The following is a 23,230-nucleotide window of genomic DNA, read 5'->3' as shown; positions in this document are numbered from 1 at the left end:
AGAATCTTTCGTTTCATTTTCTGCCCCGTCCTGTCTCTGTGCTATTCTGTCTGCTTCTCCTGTGTTTATTTTGAGTAGAGATGTTCCGATACCATTTTTCCCCTCCCGATACCGATTCCAATACTCGTGCTGTGGGTATCGGCCGATACCGAGTACCGATACCGATACCACTGTATTTAAAAAAACAAAAAGGAAAAAAAAAAACATACTACGCCTGCATGACTGTGATATGATTATCATTGTGGTAAGGCCTGAATCATATTAAACCCTTTGTAAAACATGAATGAATACAGCAAATGGAAGCCATTTCTTTTTAAATTTATTTTTAAATAGAACAGTATAAAACAGTTGTGCAACAGCAACTTAAATTCATTATTAATTAATTATTATTAATTAATTTGGATAGCGCAGTATCGGAGATGTATTTACGACCTGACAAACAGTACCTTGGCTCCAAATGCTCCATTAAACGGCGAAATCCCACATTTTCGATGACAGACAGGGGTTGGTCATCCAGGACAATAAACTCCAAAATTTTGTCGGTTATCTTTGTCGCTTTTTGGCTGTCTTTGGGGAATTTATCTCGTCGCTGGAAGGCAGTTTCCAGAGTTTGCTGCTGCAGTTCGTCCTTCTTTTTCCCCTTAGCTTTGGTAAATTCGTCGTGCTCTTTAGCATGACGCGTCTTCAAATGTTTGATTAAGTTGCTGGTGTTGAAATTTGCAACACTCGTGCCACCCCTCGAAATTGCTTCTTTGCATATCTTGCATGTTGCCGTCTGACTGGTGGGAACATCCACTTGGTGGGAACATCCACTGTAAAGTACTGCCAAACCGCCGACATGATACGCTAACGTTAGCTTCTTTTAAGGAGGCGTCAGGTGATCAATTCTTCTTCGCCCCTCTAAAACAGCAGAACACAGTGTTTTTAAGAGCAGCGAAGAAGAACTGTGTCAGAGCTAACGGAGCTAACCAGTAAATAGATTCTTATTTCTAATAAATTACGTGGTATCGGATCGGTGCCTGGACTCCAGTACTCGCCGATACCGATGCCAGCATTTTCGGCAGTATCGGAGGCATTTCCGATACTGGTATCGGAATCGGAACAACTCTAATTTTGAGAGTTGTTAACTGTCCGAGCGATTTGCAGCATCTCATGGAGCAATCTGCACTTCACAGGCTGGGGCCTTACTAAATGGAGCTGAACATAAAAAAGACCACAGTCTACTGGGTAGAGTCAAGTGAAAGTGTTTTTTTTGTATATTCACAGCATGAGTCTTATGTGTGCTGGAATGGTACACACACACACACGCTCGGCACACTTAACCTGGAAAGCAGCCAGCGTCTCTTTGTGCTGGTCTACTCAGCTGTGGAAGGCAAGGTCCATCTGAGTCAGATGGCTCAATTACGGCTACCTGACCAATCTTGCCTCGGGATCAGAGGGTATCTCTGTCTTACACACTCTAACAAAGGCAGTGCACCGCCTGCTGTGTTTGGACAAGACCCATCGACCATCATCAGCCTCTGGGGATGACCTCAGCATCGCCAAGGAAATGCTGTTTTGTAGAGCACAGGATGTGGAAGCTGACTGTTACTGTTATGGTTCCTAGGGCAGTCCCTCTCATTCATTATAAATCAACCACAATTTGGACGTGTATTCAACTTGATGACCTCACTGAATTCATGCTCAATGACTCGCTGAGGGCTGCAGCTAACGATTATTTTCATAGATTAATCTGGTGATAATATAATAATTATTAATAATATTTTTTGTTTGAAAAAAATCTGTTTTTAAATGTCAGAAAAAAATGCCCTGAAGAGTCAACAGTCTTCCAAGTTGCTTGTTTTGCCCGATTGACTAATTGGCGTGCAAACACTGGGCATGGTTGGTTTCTTTTTTTGTTGTATGCGTATAAATTGTTGTGCTTCAGAGTGAGTGCATACTTTTCAGTAATAACAGTCTCCCTCAGGGACTAGTCTGACTGCACCAATTCTGCAATAAATAAAGGATGACAAATCTGCCACTAATAGTTTCTGCATTTTCTGAAGAAATTTCAACCAGCTTGAATACTGTCTATAAAAAAATATAAGTCTGCAAGGAGATGTTACATCTCCTCTGTGTGATTTATAAATAGGCACTCCTCACCAAAAAATAATTGAAGACAGACAAACGCATCCAATGAATACAGTGTATTCAGCCCCTTAAAGGAAGAAATGACTGGCTCTGATGCTTAATTAATTAGCTAGTAGTATTATTTCTGTAAAATGTTGTTCTCGGGTAGCTCATATGCCACCGTCACTTGACATGGTTTGGTTGTGTTTTCAAACTTTTCAGATACATTTTAATGAGTATGGAAGTTGGTATACTTTCAAGCAAACATTTTTAGTACATTGGTTGGCAGTGTCTTTGATGTAGGAATCCAGAAGCAAGGCTCATATGGTGCCTAGATCATTTATTTTCATACCGCTTCCCAGAAGAGCTTGTTAGGCGTCAGCGTTCTTGAAATTGGTAATGAGCTTACATGGTCTTTGAATTTTTTTTTTTAATTTGTTTTAAAGCCCCTTGCCGGATCCCCCCTTATACCTCACTTCACTGTGGCTGTTCTCTGTGTGTTCTAGTATCTCATACTGTAGGTCCTGGGCTTTCAGATGTTGAGGTCCATCATCAAGCAGCTCATATCAGTCTGAGCCACCCCATTTCTCTATTTTCTTTCCTTTTTTGTTTGGACCCCTCTCCCAAGGCCAAGCCAAGTGTGAGACTCGAGGCTTGTGTTTCTGGCTTCACCGGCAGCTAATCTATATGCTAATGGGTTGATAATAATCAATGGGGTTCATGCATGGTTGGCCCCAATCAATAGCACATTGCACCAGCAAATGATTCAAATGGCTACATTTCATACAGCTAGACAGTTGGGTGGCGTGTTAATGTGGTGGGGCAGAGCATAAGTATGCCATTATCCTCTGATTTTATCTACCCTATTTCACATAAATGAATTCTGTTGTCATTGAAGAGAGGTTTGAATTCAGCTGCAAGCTATCCCATTAATTTTTTGGAAGGGAACGGAATTTTCTACTCATTGTTTTGCATTTAATTTCCATAAAATAAATTAAAAAATAAAATATATATATATATATATATATATATATATATATATATAAATAAATAAATAAATAAATAAATAAATATATATATATAAATATATATAAATAAATAGGTGGTTTGACTCTTTCCTGCTGTGACTTGGCTAGCCCCTTGTTGATTCTGATGTATGTCATTAGTTGAGTTTGGGCATTAATGGGTCCGTTTTAGCAGGATTAGGGTAAATTTGGTTAAAGATTTAGGTCCTTTGTGGAAATGGTTTTCAACCTATCCTGTAGACTTTCAAATTTGAGGAACTAAAAATGGAAATGGCGCCTTCAGTTTTCAGCTTTCCAGACGTAGACTAAACAAAGTAAAAAGAGTGTGAGATTTCTGAGCTTTTTGAGATTTTAATGAAATACCTCATTACCTTGATTTTTTTTTGATTTTTTTTTTTTTTTAATAGTTAATGCAGTCTACCTTATGTTGGAGGGTGCGTACATCCTAAAAAAATTCAGTATTCAGGCTGAGGGGGAGGGGAAAGACTAGAGTAAAATCATTACCATCATCTTCATTAGAGAGGATCCTGCTGTCCAATCAGCATGCTGCTCTGCACGAGGATTCCGTAGGCACCCCGTTGGCTGTCGCTAGGATACCACATAATCAGGAGGCAGGCTGCGGCCTGGTTGGTGGAGTGGAGCTCGCTGTGTGTTGGGGGTTGATGAGAGGTGCTGGGGTTTGGATACAGCACGGAAACACGCTCGCACGCGCTCATTCATTCACTCAGTCAGCAAACCAGCCAAACACTCAGTTAGCCAGACAAAGAGGAGCAGCATCCTGCAGGAAGACAGCAGGCTCCCGGGGGATGGGGCATCATACCCCTGCATCGCGTTGGGGGGGGCGGAGGAGGTAGGAGCACCAGGGTTAGGGGGCTTTGTCTTAGCAGCAGAGATCCCCTCCGCACACACGCATACATGCATACACGCATATATTTCTATATTTTCATCACCTGGCTATTCAAGCCATTATCACACATCAATCGATTTGTGCAGCGTTCTAGAGATTTGTTTTTTTTTTTTCTTTAATGTGGGTCATCAGAGTTTCCCTATATGCGGGCTGAAGGATGGACACTGATGGAAGCTCCTGCACTTCCTTACTGTGATCTAAGCTCTGTAGAGACAGCCAGTCTGTCTGACATTCTCTTAACAGCTCTCATCTTCCTGCAGGCTATGCAAATCCTCTAGATACAGAACAGTCGGTTCTTGCGGTCTTGTAATGCCAGCATGAGTAGATCAATATGTTCTCTTGTGAGGAGCGCGAGGAGCTGAAATTGTGTTGTTATGGTGTCGACCGGCTGCTTGTAATGCATTACAGGCTGCTGGCATTGCTTTGATGTGCACACATTGATGTGCTCACATTGGCTTTACCACTCTTCATGGGTACCAGGGTTTTTCCCAAAACCAAACCAGCTCAAAGCCTGATTCTAGTTGTAGATGTGGAATTGGGGTTAAGGACTGGACTGGAGGGGGTGTTCTCCATTGCACCCCTTTCACTGATGGCTGAGTGACCCCTCTCAGAAAGACAGAGAATGAAGGCATCATTACCAGAGGGGATTCCCTCCCCTCTCCACACACGGAGGCAATGGGAAACAGACTGTAGGATGTAGGCTAATGACGGCAGGCAGGCAGGCAGGCTTTTTCGCTTTTGGGGCTTTGTTTACAACCAGAGAGCCGGACTAAATTTCAGCTTTTATGTGGACACGACATTTTAAATCCATGACAGACACTGCCGAATGCAAACTCATGGCTCCCTTTGTTTTGGGGAATTTACAGTTGACTGACGTTTTTATATTTTTACTAAATTGAATTCTGTCAGTTGTGTCTCCATTCTGGCGTGTTTTGGCTATTCATGGTTTATTTATATCATTCTCATTTCATGCAATGTGCCCAAACATTCTTGCTTAAAGAATAGTGTTGACAAGATCTCTTTTTGTTTTGCATGTCAAAGCATTTTTAATTGAAACCTGTAGGATCCATTATTGACATACTAATTGCCTAATTTGTTGAGCATTTCATTTAAAGCACATAAAGCTCTGCAAACAAAGGCCAAACTCAAACTCCAGTCTTTTTCTCATTCAGTGACTGATTTGTTTACTCAAATATTTAGGACTATTCTGCTTTTGCCATTTCAAGGAATAGCATATGTTTTTGTAAGATTGCAGTCTTTTTCCCAGTCTGCTTTGTAGCATAAGTGGGCTCTAGAGCTGTGCTTTGGCCCCTAATCCATTCAAAAGAAAGTTGAGGAGGAAATAGCCTAAGAATTGCAGCATGGCTGCTGCGTTGCTCCTTATTCAATTAGTTCCATCACACCCCTCTTTCTTTCCACTCCAACCATTTCCTCAACCTGCTCACTCAGCCTTCACCCCTCTCCCCCACCCCCCTTTTAACTTGACTAATCACACCTCTAACCTCAAGGCTAGAAATTCCACCCTCCGTGTTTTGGCCTCATTTTCTAGCTATGTTACATCAGCTGTCATGCTGTTTGAATCCCCCACCACATACACACTCATTAATCCCAGCACGTCCTCGTGTTATTTTTGAGCTCTACTTCATCAAAGCCTTCTGATCTTTCTTCATATTCTGTTCATACTGACGCATGCACACAGGCACAGCCTTTCCAACATATTCTTTTAACAAAACTTCATCTTTGCCTCCACCAAGAAAGGATCCTTTCTCTCCTTCCATCCTTCCATCTTATCACCTGTCATGCTGCAGCCCCCTCCATCTCATCTGTCTGAAGAGTTCTGAACCTTTTCCTCCTGTGCTAATGGTTAGCAGAGCATCAGGGGACCAACCTTTTTAAAAGGCTTTTATAGCAATTGTCTGAGCAATAATTAGGCCTATACTTTTATTAAACTCAATGACATGGTGCTTGTATCAGGGTTTGGGGCATTTTGATGGGAGTGTATGCGAGGGAGTTTTAGTCACAGTCATTAGAACAGCCTCTGCTGCTGCCTTCCTAATTAACTTGCACCAAATGTGTGTGTTCTTACGTGAAACGCTCCACTGTTTAAGATGTAATTTAGGGAGACCACTAATGTTAGCCAGCCACTCTGCCTTTTATGCTTAATTCACTGGATTTCATTAGCTTCCCACATGTTTGTGTGCTCCTCTAACCAGCTTTGTTGTGCCATGCTTCACTTTCCGTTTCTGGAGAATGGAGTCATACACTTTGTAGTCGTTTGAGAAACTGAGTTTCTAACTGTAATCTTAGGACAATGCAGGGGTTTGTTTGGTTTGTTTGAACAGGCTCCTACATTTAGATTTAATATTCCTGCCGCGAATATGTGCATGAAAATAAACAGACTTCAAAAGAATCATTCATTTCCCAGCTGACGCTCGTCCTACTGCAGATTTGTGTAAACAGAACTTTGCTGTAGTATTTACTGCAGTGAGTCCATCAAAACATGCTCTCTTACCATAGCAAGGCAGGTAGACTCATCCTGGTAGACAGTATTATTTTGTATATTTTAGGGCTTGTGAATTCCTTTTTAATTTTAGTGGAACTGAAGCTGAGCAATTGATCGATTAGTCAATCGACTGGCAACTTTATTGGCAATTATTTTGATAGTCGATTCATTTTTTTCAGTTAATTTATAAGCACAAATGTCAAACCCTCTGTTTCTATGTGATAGTGTAAAACAAAATAATGTGAAATTTAAACTATATATATATATATATATATATATATATATATAATATAAAAAAAAAAAAAGTGAATAGTGTGGCATTTTCTTTTCATGTGCTCTCCTTTTTCTCTCCTCAGGCACAGGAGAGCTATTCAGAAGAGCCGGGGGTCAAAGGTGAGAAGAGCAGAGGGCACCATGGAGAGTGAGCCGGGGGCCCCTGCCTCTACGGCAAACAGCACCGGGACTGCCGCCACCGCCGCCACCTCCTCCAGCACCACAGCTGCCAGCAGTAGTAGTACCTCTAACACTACTGCTACTACTTCTACGACTTCCACGAGCAGCAGCAGCAGTAGTAGTAGTAGTAGTAGTAGTAACACTAACAGTAGTGCCAGTAGTAGTACTACAGCAGCAGGAAGACAAACAGTGCCTCAGATATCTGTTTACAGCGGGATACCTGACCGACAAACAGTGCAGGCAAGTTTCTCTGTGCTGTGTGCTGTGTGCTGTGTGCGTGTGCGTGTCCGTGTGCGTGTGTGTGACGTGCATACACACTCAGACCACATGCACATACAAATGTTCACAAGTTATCATAATTTATAACTTTGCTCTACTGCCCTCTGTTGGTGTATGTAACACCATATATAGGCCAATACATAATATATAATATATAATTTTTTTTTTTTTTTTTTTTTTTATAATTTTCTAATTGGAAGTAAATGAATGAAACGAGAGACATTTGTCATCCTGATCAATATACAGATGAAGGAAACTCAGATAAATGGTCATTCCCCAAGATTTGTCCCAAGCTGAAGGAAGGAATGCTTTGTGCTTCAGTGCTCTTGACTCTTTGACCCCCCCGGGATAAGCCTCTACACAGGCTCACCCTCTCCCTGACAAAAGGTCCACACAACTTTTAGTGCTGATGCTTTGTCACAGCAGTGTTTTTGTAATTCATCCCTTCTTTTTGTTGTACTCCGCCTGCTGACAATTAAAAGGCAAACACTGTTGTCACCAGGCAGCCCTCTGAGCATAAAGGACTACTGTTCACTTATGGTCAGTCAGAGTTGTGCTGCATCTCTGCTACCAATCTTTACCCTCATTTAAAATGGCGTGGGGTCCGGATGCTTCTGTGACACTATAGACCACAGGTCAACATCCTCTGGTTGCTTGGCAACCAGGAAGAGGGCACTTTCAGAGGTGAAGGGTGAGGAGAGTTATTTTATCAATAGTTTGGAGGTTTAGCTCTATAATTGGGTCAAGGAGTCTCTCGCAGACAGTGATTTAAAGGGCTGGGTTTATTTACGTCTCTCCGCTCGCAATGATCACACGTTTTAGACATTTTGAAACACTCTTAAGTAGAGGTATGTATCTCTCCCTCTCAGTCGTATCTAGACGCACAGTCTATGATCTAATACAAAAACAATACAGTCATTCAAAGCCCATTTCTTTTTTACGCCATGAATTGGATTTCATATTTACTTTGTTTAGAACAGATGTGTGGTTGTGTATTAATGTAGCAAGTTCTCAGACTCTTTGATTTTCTACTCTTCTAATTTTTACACCCTGACAGAATTTAATATATACACAGTCCCACAGTTTTTTAGCACATTGCAATATTCAATTAGCTCTGTGTCTGTCTGTCTTTGTCTGCAGGTGTTCCAGCAGGCGTTACACAGACAGCCTAACACAGCAGCCCAGTACCTGCAGCAGATGTACGCTGCTCAGCAGCAGCATCTGATGTTGCAAACCGCAGCCCTCCAGCAGCAGCACAACCTTAGCACCGCTCAGCTCCAGAGCCTGGCTGCTGTACAGCAGGTCATCACATGAAAGAATCAATCTCACGGTGTAATGATGAGGCCGTTATTGTTGACCCCCTCCAAGACTTGTTTCAGGAAATGTAAAATTGTTCTCTCTCTCTCTCTCTCTCTCTCTCTCTCTCTCTCCCTCTCTCCCTCTCTCTCTCCCTCTCCCCTGTCATGGGATAGGCCAGTATCGCAGCTGGCCGGCAAAGTTCTTCACAGAACGGCACTTCATCGCAGCAAACAGGATCGACTCAGGCTACGGTAAGTGCTGGTATTAGTTTTGGGCCTGTCTCCTAAGGACCTCTTAAGGTTAACTTATCTTTGTCCATGAGATTATCATGGAACAAAGTTGATTTTAACACCACAATGCTTTGATGAAACTGGGCTGTGCTATTTTTGCCTTTAAAAAAAAGTTGGTAACATTCGGAAGTAAAACATTCTGGATGTTGTATATTTGATGGGTTGTTTAAAGATAATTGGAGTATTGATATAGATAGAGTAAAGGAAGTTTATAACCTAATTATCCGGTTCATCCTCTCCCTGTAGATCAACCTGACCACCTCCCCGGCAGCAGCTCAGCTGATCAGCCGGGCCCAGAGCATTAGTTCCACCCCTACCAGTATTTCCCAGCAGGCTGTTCTGCTGGGCAGCCCATCTAGCACCACGCTCACGGCCAGCCAGGCACAGATGTACCTGCGCGCACAGATGGTGAGACTGCAGACACAAGGAGCATAGCCACTGGCACATTTATATGAGTGTGCATATATGCATAAACACAACCTCACACACGTACTGCTTGAATAAATAAACACTATCTAGCTCATGATTTTTTATTCTGTGTGTTTTAGGATTGGTGCATGTATGCTTACTCTGCCATAGTAAATGGTGTGCTTTTACTCTCATGTCAGAATAATCTGTCAGGCCCCAGAGGGCTCATTACAAACACAAAAGTTTTATTTCTGATTTAGTCTTCTGGTGTTTAATTACTGCATATGATTTGTATTAAGCCCTACACATGTATTCATTTTCATTTACTTGCTTGTTTTTCCACACATACACCAATTAAAGCTTTAACGCAGTGTAACTATATACTATACCCAACTGTTGTATCAGTATGTTTTGTTTTGAAGATAAAGATTACAAAGAGAAATGTCTGCCATTCTGTAGTTTTCATAGCAAGAATATCCTGTCCACAACACGTGAACAGGGTCCTTTAGCTTGGACTGCTTCACATAATGGTCTTTTTAAATGTTTTTGTGCTCTGGCATGTTCTCGTTACTTTGCTTCTTTATTGGAGATTAGAGAAGAATTCAGTTCAAAAGTTGTTTCCTAAAACACCTGGGCACTGTAGTTTTTAGCACACACTACTCAAACAGGAGTAAATAGTGCATTTGTTACCGGCCGGGACAGAGACACTAAGTGTGTGTGTGTGTGTGTGTGTGTGTGTGTGTGTGTGTGTGTGTGTGTGTGTGTGTGTGTGTGTGTGTGTGTGTGTGTGTGTGTGTGTGTGTGTGTGTGTGTGTGTGTGTGTGTGTGTGTGTGTGTTGCTTTCAAGGCCCAGCAGAGTAACCTGGTGCAGGTGGCCAGGAGCCTGGGCCGGGCTGTTCCACTGTCCCCGCAGCTCATCTTTACTCCAACAGCCACAGTGACTGCTGTCCAGTCAGAGAGCTCCACGCAGGCCTCCTTACAGGTAGATTCATCGGAAGATAGTTCCACTAAATGACAAATAAAATTACAAACTTTTATTAACGTTAACGTCCTGAACTTGATCTCTCTGTGTGTAACATTTGGAGGCTTTTAGAAAGTTGTCGAAGTGACTGGAAATCCAGCACTAGATGATGTGAAATGGCAGTGAATATGCCTCCATTGGTTTGCAAAAAAAGTGATGTACATTCATTTAGTAATAAACACAGTTCTGACAAACTAATAATCTCTGCTTCTAAAACCCACCTTGTGAGTCTAAACAACCTCCCATCATTGTCTCTCTTAAGAATCAGGTCCAGAACCTTGCCATCCGTGGCCAGCAGGGGGCAGCCACATCCTCCTCTCAGACTCAGACCCTGCAGGCTCTTAGTCTGAAGCAGAGCCCTGTGCCCATCCAGCCCGCCTCACTGATAAAGAATCCCAGCCAAGTAACGCAGGCCTCCACAGGGGGGAAGTCTGTCTCCTTCGACAGTTCATCTGAAGCAGGGAAGAAGGGGGACAGTGCAGCAGTCACAGAAGTCCGAGCTATAAACATGAGCCGCAGTGTCACAGCTATCAGTGCTCAGCCCCTGATTGCTCCAGGTAAGTGGAGTCTGCAACCCCAAAGCCTGAAAATAATTCTATAGTCTGAATGTGTGCAGTTTATTTACCCATGAAACTGATCCTGGCAGTGGCCCAGACCCCAACAGAAATAAACTCTCTCACAAAGGCCTTTAGTGTTATAATAATGGAAATTAGCAATATGGGTATTAGAGCAGAATCAGTTGGTTGATTAATCAAGTAATAATTTTGATAATTGATACATTGTCTTTTTTAATGGATAAATATAAATGATGGGCTGTCTACCACTGAAATATCTCAACAACTAACGGATGGATTGCCATGACATTTTGAACAGACATTAATGGCACCCAGACAATGAATTCTTATGACGTTGGTGATCCCCTGACTCTCCCTGTAGTGCCACCAGCATGTCAAAGTTATCACTTATCCTGTGAAATATCTCAACATCAAAAACTTTGGAACAGACAAACAATCAGTCCTAATGACTTTGGTCATACCCTGACTTTTTCTATAGCACCATCATCAGGTCAAACCTTCGAGAAAAAAAGAAAGAAAGTATATCCAATACTTTGGTTTATGACCAAGTACCTGCTAAATTATTGACATACCCATCAGCCTTCAGCTGTATATTGTGTTTTGTGCTAATTAGAAAATATTAGCATAACATGCTAAACTAAGATGGTAATCATTGTACCTGCTAAACCTTAGCATGTTAGCATTGTCATTGTGAACATGTTGCCATGCTGATGTAAGCCTAAGTTCAGCCTCACAGAGCTGCTAGCATGGCAGTAGACTCTTACTCTTGTTTTCATCTGACAAAGCATCCACACTGGTTACAGAGCAAGTGGCATCTTTGTTAAATGTAAACAGTCTGCTTTGTGTTATTTCTGTACTAGTCTAGCTCAACGGATGAACGTTGCTGGGATGAAGGCTGACATTCTGTGCTTCTCTCACACTCCGGATGTCCCTCCCTTCTCGCTATCTCCGCTACTGGGGCTTAGTGCCGCCTAGGATGGTTGTAATTGGTTTAAAGAAATACAAACAAACCAGAGTGTTGTTCCCCTATCCCAGAATAGATAGGTGGTGTAGCCAGACCATACTCCGTTGCTGACACAGAGCTGTGGACATAAGTCTGGCAATGCGAGACTATTTCTGTACAGACACTGATCAATGTTCCACTGGAAGTTTATTTATATTTTTGTGGGCAGATAAATTAAACTGCCAAATTGCCTTCTAGCTGCATTGCGCTTCTTTTTTTTAAACAGTTGTCGATTTCAAATAGACTTGGGGCTCCAGGCAGCGGTCATATATACAGTAGAATGTGTTCATGTGTCTATAGTAAAATTAGATGAGAAAAAGGTTTTTACACTTTGCACTTTTAATAGCTTTCTCTGGACTGAGTGTGACATGTCAGGGCCTGCAACTCAATAAAGGGGTGAAACCAGCTGTAAGACTGTGTTGTGTTGGCCTTTGTCTGGAACAGTTGAGCTGCTTTGTGAATTAGAAGCTCTGAATGGCACACTGCCATGCAAGAGTCTTTCAAAACCAGACAGCGTTTTGTTGTTCTTTTTTTAGTGTCAGTGATTGTGAATGTGCCAGCAATACAAGCTGATTAAATCAAATTTAGCCCAGTTTGTTTGCAGGATAAGACCCTTCAGATGCATTTTCTCATTTTCAAGAGGGTCCTGATAAGACATCACATTTCACAAAATAGTTGATTTGAACAAGATCCAAAAGATTTGCATGTACCATATATGTGTGTGTATGTGCTGGGAGTGGTAACTGTGTGTACATGACTGCAAACCTTTAATATACACTGCAGTAAACTGTGTTAACGCATGGTGTTGTTTTTATCAGCCTGTTCAGAGAGGTGTGTGTGTGTGTGTGTGTAAGGGGGGAGTTGGGATTATCTGAGCGTGTCAGTGCACAACTGTGTCTGCAGTAATGGATTCACATAAAATGAAAGGGAGGATGGAAGCTGAAAATCTGGCTGCATGCTGTCTGGAAAAATTAACATGGGTTGCCATAGCAGCAGGCCATGAGGGACAGGTGTGCACATGAGATGCTGGGGAGTTAATTCTCTGTGGATCAGGAGGAGGAGAGGCTGTATGGCTGGCTGATAGGATTCAGATTAGGATAAAAGCTTGGATTCAACTTGGCTGGGTCATTATGCACTTTTGATTTTCAACGTAAACTTTTTGTAGTGACATGCCACTGTCTCTTGTAAATCCAACATTTCACCAACTACTATCATGATTGACGTTTAGTGTCTTGTTGTGGCTAATAGACCGGACAAACTTAAACAGAAATTTAGCTTCAGGAAACCAGAGATTTTGTTGGTGGTTGGTAAGTTCACATCCTGTCCATAATAGCCTTGCCTTTAATGAGTAGATATAATTAGGCTTTGTGTCTAATTGGTGAGTATTTTTAAAGTTGTGTAAAATGTTGTTTTTATGCACTTTGTTTCGAATCAGATTTGTTTGACATGACTTGAAGGCAGGATACAACTTGGAAAACAAGTTAGACAGATAATGTGCCAATAAAGAGGCTCAAACATAAAAAAAAGTCTGCAACCGTATCAGTAACCATAATGTTATTATTGAAATTGTATCGTAAATCAAACACATCTTTACTTTCATTAGTGTTGACTCCACAGAAATCAAGTCTGGCCTGATCTGAGAGAACAACAAAAATGGAAGAGGTGTGATTTAAATGTGTTTTTGCTATTTTTGGTCATCAGTTTTCATCTCGCTTTCCACAAGATGGCAGATCATTTTAGAGCAATGTCTCTGTTACTGTGAACATCACAGACATTAAGAGTCAGTCCTTTGAATAGGAATTGGACTGGAAACAAATGTTGTCTGGCTTGTTACAGTCAGTGTTTGTCATCGCCTCTTCTTGGCACTAAAGAGCCAGCACTTTACTATAAAAACCACAGCAGGGAACAACCAAAAGCACCATGCAAGAGCAGATCTGAACATGAAAGTCTGTCTTGGCATATTCATCTCGCTGCTAGCAACAGTATCAGTTGCCAGTTTCACTTAATTATGATTACAAAAATGAAAACCCACACTTCAACTTCATGCAAAACGTAATGACTACTAATAATTCACCTTCTTCTTGCCTATTAAAACTGACATCTAGTGTCTCCTTTTGTTGATCTGAAAATATAGCCTCACTTTAGAGTGTACAACTGCTAAAATACTGAGGTGTGTGATTTCGTTTTCTTCCTGAGAGCCTGCCATTATATTTTCACTTGAGACAGGTCTTGTTTTTTGTCTGGAAAAGTGGGGTCTTTAAACCAAACAGGAGCTTGATTCATTTAGCTAGTGCTCCCTTAATGCTTACTTGATTGTATTTAAGTGAGGAAAGAGGGCGTAAGGCCTGCTGTTGCTCTTTTGTTTTAGGTCGGAATGTGTTTCATGAATGTAAGCCAAAGTGGCAGCCAGAATGTGGAAACTCAGGGATTTTCCAGGGCTTGGTGCTGCAAACCCATCAGGAACGTATTCTGTCCTCAACCGTGGGACATTGTGCAACAACACGCAGATAGAGTAAAAGGTCCACACACATTCAGGCCATTGCCACAGATTGCATGTTGTATGATTGCATGTGTATATATGTGTGGGTGTAGGGGGCGGCGGAGTCATTCCAGTCCTTAATGCCAAGACCTTGAGTGGGAATAGCATTTAAATGAATTCCCCTGTCTTCCTCTTCTTCCAAGACATCTTTCTGTTCCTCATTAGGGGTTTGAGAAAGTTGTCAGGATTCACAGTCTGGTTGTATCTGGTGTGCACTAATTCAGAAATCCCCCTCCTTCGCTGACTGGGGCTGAGAAGCTCTTGCTACCTTATGATTCTGTGTGATCTTCTGTGAAAAGTGCTGCTACTATTAAATTACAAAACTCTTCTTGATGCATTTTGACTCATGTGGTTGGTTTGTATTACAGTTTATGTTATTTTATGACCACATTACAACAGAATAATCATTAATATCCAATCATGAAAAAGATCAGGTGAATATTTTTATTGGGGTATGTTGTGTTGTGTCTTAGTTCTAATGTTGAGTTACACTGAGCAAAAGCCATCTTTTCATACAGTTGCCAATGTGTAAGAGGACGCTGGGCCCTGCTCCTAACACCCAAGTTTCACCAAGTGAAATGATGCTGCATGAAGAGTTGGTCTCATGGCGGTTCAGGTAGGCCCACACCCTGGGCAATCTTCATCCGCTGATGAAGAAAAATGCTGATAAATGGACCTTGATTTAAGATTGGTTCTTCTAGGGCTCCGACTAACGATTGTTTTCATTAATAATTGATTTGCAGATTATTTTTGGAATGTCAAATAGCCTATTATAACTTCGACACAACCCGAAGTGACATCTTTAAATGATTGATTGTCTTTTTTCATGTCCAATGAAGTTATTACCACTGCCAAGGATGTTATGTTTTCAGTTCGGTTTATCCGTTTGTTAGTTTGTTTGTCTGTCAGCAGGACTATGGAATAACTACTTGCCTGAGTTTCATGAAACTTAGTGGAATGGTGTAGCATGGGCCAATGAAGGGCACATACCATTTTGGAGCGGATCAGAATCACCGGGCAGATGCACAAAGTCTTTTTCACTTTCGTTAACATTGCGTTTGTGCTGCATTTATGTGGTGTCGGAATAATTGGAGAAATTAATTCCTGACTGGGAAAATTTCCACTGCAATAACATTGTGAGATAGGGAGGCAATCTTCATCTTTAACATTGTGGTTACTCCTTTTTTTTTTTTTTGACTACTTTGAAAATCAGATTAAGGAGTTTTTCATGATTTCATGATGCATCATCTAATTATTTTAGGCATAGCTGCTCAATTGATGGATGTTATTATCCCCTGAAGTGTCTGTTGAAAGTGCTTTTTAAGCCTGAACCATCTTAAAGGGTAACCTCTTTAATTATCATGCTGCTGGATGTATCCACCCATCACAGGCTCAAATCCGTCCTGCTCTGAACATTTGTTAATATTAAATAAATGCCTTCCCTGTACGCCAAAGCTAACCAATTTCCTGTTTTTGGGTTCCACAGAGTCTCACCATGTGAAAAAGGAAAACGCTTTTCAGCAGATCCTGTACCATTTAAAGGAACTAATGACATGCAAACCCTGCTGGATAGATACATATATATATATATATATTCCACAGCAGGGCACAGACTGCGGTTAGTGCCTCGCAGGGAAACTTTGAAACCAGATGGAGTCTATCACACACAAAACATCATGAAAAGAACAGGGGGAGGAGAAGGAGGGTGGGGACAAGGGGGATTTGAGACAAACACTGATGCACTTGGCAGTTTTCCATGCTTGGATTTATTAGGGGGTTTATTAACATCACCAAACGCTGCCATTTTCACACAGCTCACACAGCAGAAGCTACTGTATAGTACTGTGGTGCAGGAGTCATTTCTTGTTTAGATTTCAATAATACCAAAGAGTCAGTTAGTTCTAATAATTTCCTGGTAGAGTTGTTAAAGATCAAGCAGGCAGCAGAAAGGCTTGGACCTGCTGACTCACCATTAACTCCATAAAAAGTGTCACAGACAGTTGGTTCTACATGTTCGGCTCTGAGGCGTTTCTAATATTAGACTAGCCTCAGGCTACTTCCGCTGAACCATTCTCCCACTCCCGACGTGCTCCCACAATACAAGATTGATGTGCTGTGTCTTAGGCTTCGGGGCAGGTTATGAGCTCAGGATGTCTTTTTACCCGCAACGGCACTAACAGGTGGTGACAGGCCATGTTGAAATGATTTGTGAGAAATGGTCAGACCAAAACTGCCATAGCGGGCTTCTCTGTGCACCTTTCAGCAAGCTCTTTATATTACATCCTGTCAACAAGGGGCACACAGGTGAAGGCAAAGCTACAAAACAAGCTCTCGTGCTTTTCAGGGCTCCTACTCATACTCATACTCTGAGCGTGGACAGTTGTGAGCACACTTGAAATTAATATTCTGCTCATGGTTTGTAACACGTTTTAATTTCAAAGATATTTCTGACTTACCTTTTTATAGAAGACGATAATGTTAGATTAGACTTTGGCTTGCAATGTGTATTGTTATCTTTGAACACTGGGCCATCATTACTCTTAACAATTGATCTAAAAAAATATTTTTTCAATTGTTCAAAATACAGAGAACCAAAAGTGAAGTCTTTCAGCACTATTGATTATTAGTTACAGATTATCACATGCCATATGTACTGTACATCAAAATCTGAATCCAAACATTAAAGTACCTAGTAAGTTGTTTTTGCTGGAATTAAAGGTTTAAATGCTATCTATGTCAATCTTCTTACAAAAAAACAGATGGCCTTCTGCTTTGAGTGTTTTCACTTCACTTTGTTTTCACTGTCTGTGGCCATATTAACATACACAGAGATGAGCAAAGAAAATATATCCTGTAAGACCCAATTTCCAAGGTGAATCTGCTGACATGCAGTCAGTGGCTACTGATTTGAACACAGCATTGAGCTAAAAAATAAATAAAAAATGTTCTTGTTCCAGCATACACGCAAATTCAGCCCCACTCCCTGGTTCAGCAGCACAAGCAGCAGCAGCAGTTTGTGGTCCATCAGAGTCAAGGTTCCCAGAGGACCGCGGGCCAGCTGCTGCAGACGGCCTCCATTCAACCATCACAGCACCCTGTCCCTGTACTGCCCAAACCTGCTCCACACCAGCCCTCCATGCCCAGCCAGCAGGCTACCATCTTCCACTCCACCATCAGCCCCCACGCCCTCCACTCCTCCCTCAACCATGCCAAAGCTCAGCCCGTCCAGCTCACGGCCATCAACCTGCAAATACAGCCAACGGTGAGTACAGCTAACACACACCACGCTCTCCAAACTCAAAAGAGCATTTTAATTACTTAATAACGCATACTGTTGCCAGCATCAATGACAAGGTTCAAGCCATAAATAGTTTTTCAAGTCGATGGCTGCGTTTAGATGTAGTTTAGACACACTTGCCCATGTTTGGACAGGTACTGTTATTAACAGGGTCTCCCTATAATCACTGTGTCCCAGTGTTTCTGAAGTGTAATAATGGTGCTAGAAAATGATTTAGGACCATTGTTCCAGCTTTAATGGAAAGCGTTGTTAATTGGGATCGAAATAATTAGTTTTTAGCCTTGCTAGCAGCGTGGCTCTAGGGGTGGCAATGTCTGTCGGTTGGTCTGTCGTTTGGTTAACCACTTTGGTCCAGATTGAAATGTTTCTACAACTACTAGATGGTGTACCATGAAATGTGCTGCACACATTCAAGCTCCCCTCAGGATAAATTATTTTGAGCCCCTGACTTTTCCTCTAGCGCCACCATCAGGTCAAAATTCAATTTTGTCCAATACTTTGGTTTATGACCAAATACCTGCAAAACTAATGACTTTCCCTTCAGTCGGTGTCGCTAGTAAGGCTGTTGACTTATAGTCTTGTTTGAATATGATTTACTTTATTTGCGAATGCTTGGGCATTTGATACATATGTGAACATATGTCGGTTTTCCGAAATAAACTTGTAACATTTGTCATACATCTAGATAAAATAAGTATCTCTTCCTCAATAACATATCATGCATTGTGTGTTTTCACAATTATACATATTTGATTAATTGTTTTTGTTCTTGTTTCTAATAGGACACAACTTTGTGTCCTACTTAACATCCTGACTTTTTGTGTTGCTCACATTCTTGATTTTTTTTTTTCTTTTTATGTGGTAACCAGCTAAACAAAAACTAATGTTCCAACAACACCCACCGAATCCATTTCTACTCCAACACATGCATGTTAAAAAAAACACAGGACTCGTCTGAGTTTGGGATTCCTGGTGTAATATTTTCCCACTGGTGTGATATTTTCCAAGCCTAATGGTTTTCAGTTTTTGAGTCACTGACATTAAAAGTACCAACAGTCCCTGATCTGTCTTTTTATTACTGTCTCAGATTTACTTTCTCGTGTTTTCCCATCTATCTGATGCACATTGTAGGCCTCTCGACTGGTTCAGGACAGTAAAGATAAGCCAACCTCTCTGGTGGTCAGAGAGACATGTCCAACCCCTGCCACACAGCAACAACAGCAGCAGCAACAACAACAGCAACAACAACAGCAGCAGCAGCAACAACAGCAGCAACAACAGCAACAGCAGCAACAACAGCAGCAACCTGCGCCCTCGCCATCACAACCCACTAAACCTCTAGAGCAGCCCAAGGTTGCCCCAGCCACACCAGCTGTTCAGCCACAAGGTAATGGTGCTACATTGCACTCTATAGAGTACTCAAACATTTAGGTAAATGAACTCTTTAACCATTTGGCCACTGGGACAAGAAGAAGCAGTTAAACAAACTGTCTAAAAGTAAAACTTTTCTTCATGGCACAGAAAATGTAGAATTATTCCTGCTCTGCTCTTCTTAAATTGGCCAAACTTGTGAATACCTTCAGTGGAGGAAAAGAAAAGCAATGCTGATGTTTGCTTCAGAATGATGTATAATTCATAACATGTCTGCAGCACGTTTAGTTTCACTTTTCTGTCTCTTATTGCTTTGTGTTTTGCTCTCTCTGTGATTTCCCTGAGCTGCAGCCAAAAAGCTCAGCTGGCACCCACAATTCACGCAATGCTGTGTTGTGCACAAACATGTAAACCCACAACAAAAAAGCCCTGAACATCAGGACAATAATACAGGAACAGTAATAATATCAGACTCATAATGGACCTTTTTATTGATATTATTAAATTATGTAAATTATATTGGGGACATTTTGGCACACACTATTCCACTGTGTTAAGCCATTTTTTTTTTTTTTTTAAGATTTTTTTTTTTTGTTGGCATTTGTAGGCCTTTATTTGACAGGACAGCTTGGACTTGAAAGGGGAGAGAGAGGGGGAATGACATGCAGCAAGGGGTCGCAGGTCGGAATTGAACCTGCGACGGTTGCGGCGAGGACTGAGCCTCTGTACGTGGGGCGCACGCTCTACCAGGTGAGCTACCCAGGCGCCCCGTGTTAAGCCATTTTTACATATAAACTCCGGTCCGAGGAATTAGGTCCCAACAAAGTTTCCCTTTCACACATGTAGCACACAACAGGAGATTGGCCGTGTCAGATGTGTTCCGTTCTGATTTGTTCACACCTGTTTACATACATCAGGGGGGCAACGAGGTATAACGCAACCTAATACAACACCAGCACTAACGGCAACCTTTCTGACAAGATGTCAACAAATCCTGAACAGTATAAAGCAGGGCTCGACAGTAACTGTTGCCCGGTTGCCCTTGGCAACCAGATTGAGTCAGTTGGCAACAGTTTCGTGGTCTCTTTTCCTGATCTCTCTCTCTCTATATATATATATATATATATATATATATATAAAAACTTAAACTGGAAAAATTATTTCAAAAGAAAGTCAATATTTTATTTGGTTGTCTCCGTAAATTTTAAACACTACGTTCATGCGCAACACAACATTTCAGCTGTTGTGCGACCGCTTTCCACATGTGCGTTTGCCGTGAAAAGATACAGGCAACGAAATTTTCTGTTCACGTTAACGGTGCATGTTAAAAATGTTAAAATGCTGCCCGGTATCTACCGGACGGAATAGCAACGCGGTTTTCGGTGCCTCATTACGGTGCCACTTAAATGTCTGCGCTGCTCTCTGATGCTCCGAAACCCACATTAGAGGCAACAGAAGCATCGCTGCATGTCACGCTAGTCAACACTAATGACACGTTACACAGCAGGTAACGTTAGCCTAACGTTAGCTACAGTAGTAACTGGATTAAACACGGCTACAATGCTGACAGCTAAATGGTGTAAAAGTGTGACTGTATTTCACTGTAGAGGATTCCAACAGCGGGACGTACAACTGTCTGCCGCTAAAGCTATGAGCTAAAAGACACAAGCTAGCACTGCTGCACTGGTGGTCACTGCTGTTGTCGGAAAAACAAAACAGATGGGTGAAAATGTTGTGTTTACTGGTAAACCTTGTGGTGCATTCAAAGTTATTGTACCCTTTTCTCATCTGTTTTTTTTCTTCTTTTAACAGCAATTTACTGGTGAAAGAATTAATTATTGTTAAAAGTTATTATTACATTTTTAATAATCATTTAAATTCCTCCCTTTTTTGTGCTGATCCAAAAATTGATCCGATCCGTGACTCAAAACCGTGATCCGATCCGTGAGTTCTGTGATCCGTTGCACCCATATTTGAGAGGGATTGGAAATTATATTGCAAGCCATTATTTCATTGTTTCATTATTAAAATGTGTGTTATAGTTACATAAGAAATGAATTGCTCCAAATATAGGCAGTTTAAAACATGGCAACCGTATTGTCAATTTTGACAACCAAAAGCTAATGCCTGGTTGCCAAGCCGGCAACCACTTTAAAAAGTTAGCTTTGAGCCCTGGTATAAAGAGGATTTATTACATACTATTCTCTTGGATTGCATTTGATTGTACAGGTGTTTAGACTAATAAACTGGTAAGTCAATGTCTAATAGTACTGTTGGTTTACATGTTGCTTGCAGGGACGAGGCTTATGACTTTACAGTTACAGCACAGCTTTTGTCCATTAGACAATGTCTGATGCATGCTTGTGTATTAAACGAATAAGCAATTATGATGGCTGCTCAGAAGAATCAAAGTTTCTAAACTTTGGACAAACTGTTTTGAAATGTATTTGGGATGACTCTAAAGGGATTTTCACAGTATAACCAAGCTTTTATGTAACGAGAAAATCCCAGAAATGTTGCATCGTCTGTAAAATGTATTTTGATGCTTATTGTGCACATTTTGTCAGCCAGGTGATTTGGATAAAAGGGATAAAGCAGGTTCTCATAAGGGATTTTGCCAAATAGTCAGTAGTGCATGATCACGCAGCAGCTATACTCTTCTTGCTGAGCACCAAATTATTTAGGTGTATTTTTATAAATGTTGACGGATCAGTTTCTATAGTGATATTGCTCCTAAATGGTTGGAAATGGGGCTAATGCTGTGTTTCTTGTAAAATGAAACATTCTGTAGACCACAAATTGCTGTTTATGGGCAGCGAGTTGGGTGTGATGCTCACCACCAGAGCAGGAAACTATTTCTGTAATCCATTTGCTGCAGGGGCTGACGACGATAGGCCCAAAGTTTTTTTTTTTACTTTGGGAAAATGTGACAAAAGCTGTTTTTCAGTCAAAGTGGCTTATTGATCATACAAGGTTTACAGCTACAAAGATGATCTGTACTAAATTTCAAACTTCCGCTCTGCTCTTTGCTAACAGATGTTCAGACACACTGTCCCTTCTCTTTCAAGTATTGAAATGGAAGTGTGTAAATGGAGTAGCGGGCATTACATCACCTGATGAACACACATTACAGAATATATAGACTGCAGCCCACCTGTGTATTAATGACTGTGATGTCACATCCTTTGTATATTTTTTTTTTCTTTTTTAATGCAGGGATGTTTTCTGTCTGAATACAAGTGGTTGAAGAAAGACTACTATCTTGTACTAAAGTAACGGTGGCAATACCACACAGTGTAGAAATACTCTTACAAGTAAAAGTCATGCATTCAAGATTTTACTTGAAGATATATGTAATTTCTGTATTAAAATTCACTGCCATTTGTCAACTGTCTGTTTACCGTTTAAAAAGACAATTTCACCGGAACTACTTAGTAGGTGTCCTATCACTTTTTAAGGGACACCTCTGCAGCCAATCAGAATCGAGAATTCACCATGGTATAAATTGTGATATTGTGGTTTTAGCTGGCAAAAGGTTAGCTTGCTTTACTTTTGCAGAGGGTGCATTCAAGGGGGTAAGCCTCTCCTCGGACCGCGAACCTCCTATGGCGCCATTTTAATGCTACAAAGCCATCATCCCCCGTTAGCATTCCATTGACTGCCATTCATTTTGGCGCCACTTTGACAGCGAATAATTTTACATCTGAAGCGTTTAAAGATTCTATTTGTCCATTGTTTATTTCTAAAGAAACACGACAATGTATAAAAGGCTCCATTACCTTGTACCTCACGTTATGGCTCCGTAGTAGACGTTTTTGTAAAAATATGCTAACGATTGTGTCATAACCACGACTTACTGTCGCATAGTAGAGGAATTACCGTATAGTACAGGAGAAGCACGCAGGCAGTTTCGTGTCACATTAGCTGTTTAAGTGTAATTACTAATGTTAACTAGCATTTTAGTTAGCAATAATTAGCCTGTGCCTATGTTATCTCCTTACATATACCTACGCTCTCCGTCTCTGCAAGATTGGGAATGATTGAGATTTCTCTTGGCACAGCTACCAGAAGACTTACAACTTTCAGACACGTTGCTCACGGCACAGCTACGTTGTCAAGCTCAGTTGGAGGCATTGACATATATAAAATG

At 41.2% G+C, this 23,230-nt stretch overlaps 1 protein-coding gene across 5 annotated transcripts in view; it reads left to right on the top strand.

Moving 5' to 3' along the window:
- The window catches only part of phc2b (polyhomeotic homolog 2b (Drosophila)), a 39,090-nt gene that overhangs the window by 6,197 nt on the left and 9,663 nt on the right, over positions 1 to 23,230 (top strand). For 2 of the 5 annotated variants that reach the window (XM_031301947.2, XM_031301945.2), the window contains exons 1-9: positions 3,876 to 3,984; positions 6,901 to 7,237; positions 8,417 to 8,578; positions 8,749 to 8,826; positions 9,112 to 9,273; positions 10,121 to 10,255; positions 10,557 to 10,851; positions 17,369 to 17,673; positions 18,841 to 19,096. In XM_031301947.2, the coding sequence (XP_031157807.1) occupies positions 3,941 to 3,984; positions 6,901 to 7,237; positions 8,417 to 8,578; positions 8,749 to 8,826; positions 9,112 to 9,273; positions 10,121 to 10,255; positions 10,557 to 10,851; positions 17,369 to 17,673; positions 18,841 to 19,096 (1,774 nt within the window). In that variant the 5' untranslated portion in view covers positions 3,876 to 3,940. Of the gene's footprint in view, positions 1 to 3,874; positions 3,985 to 6,900; positions 7,238 to 8,416; positions 8,579 to 8,748; positions 8,827 to 9,111; positions 9,274 to 10,120; positions 10,256 to 10,556; positions 10,852 to 17,368; positions 17,674 to 18,840; positions 19,097 to 23,230 lie in introns of those variants that run through there. The other 3 variants (XM_031301949.2, XM_031301948.2, XM_031301950.2) reach the window with 3 other exon arrangements.

This window comes from Sander lucioperca, chromosome 6 (assembly GCF_008315115.2).
Source record: "Sander lucioperca isolate FBNREF2018 chromosome 6, SLUC_FBN_1.2, whole genome shotgun sequence".
Classification (NCBI taxonomy): domain Eukaryota; kingdom Metazoa; phylum Chordata; class Actinopteri; order Perciformes; family Percidae; genus Sander; species Sander lucioperca.
This window is presented reverse-complemented; position numbering and strand designations above follow the sequence as displayed.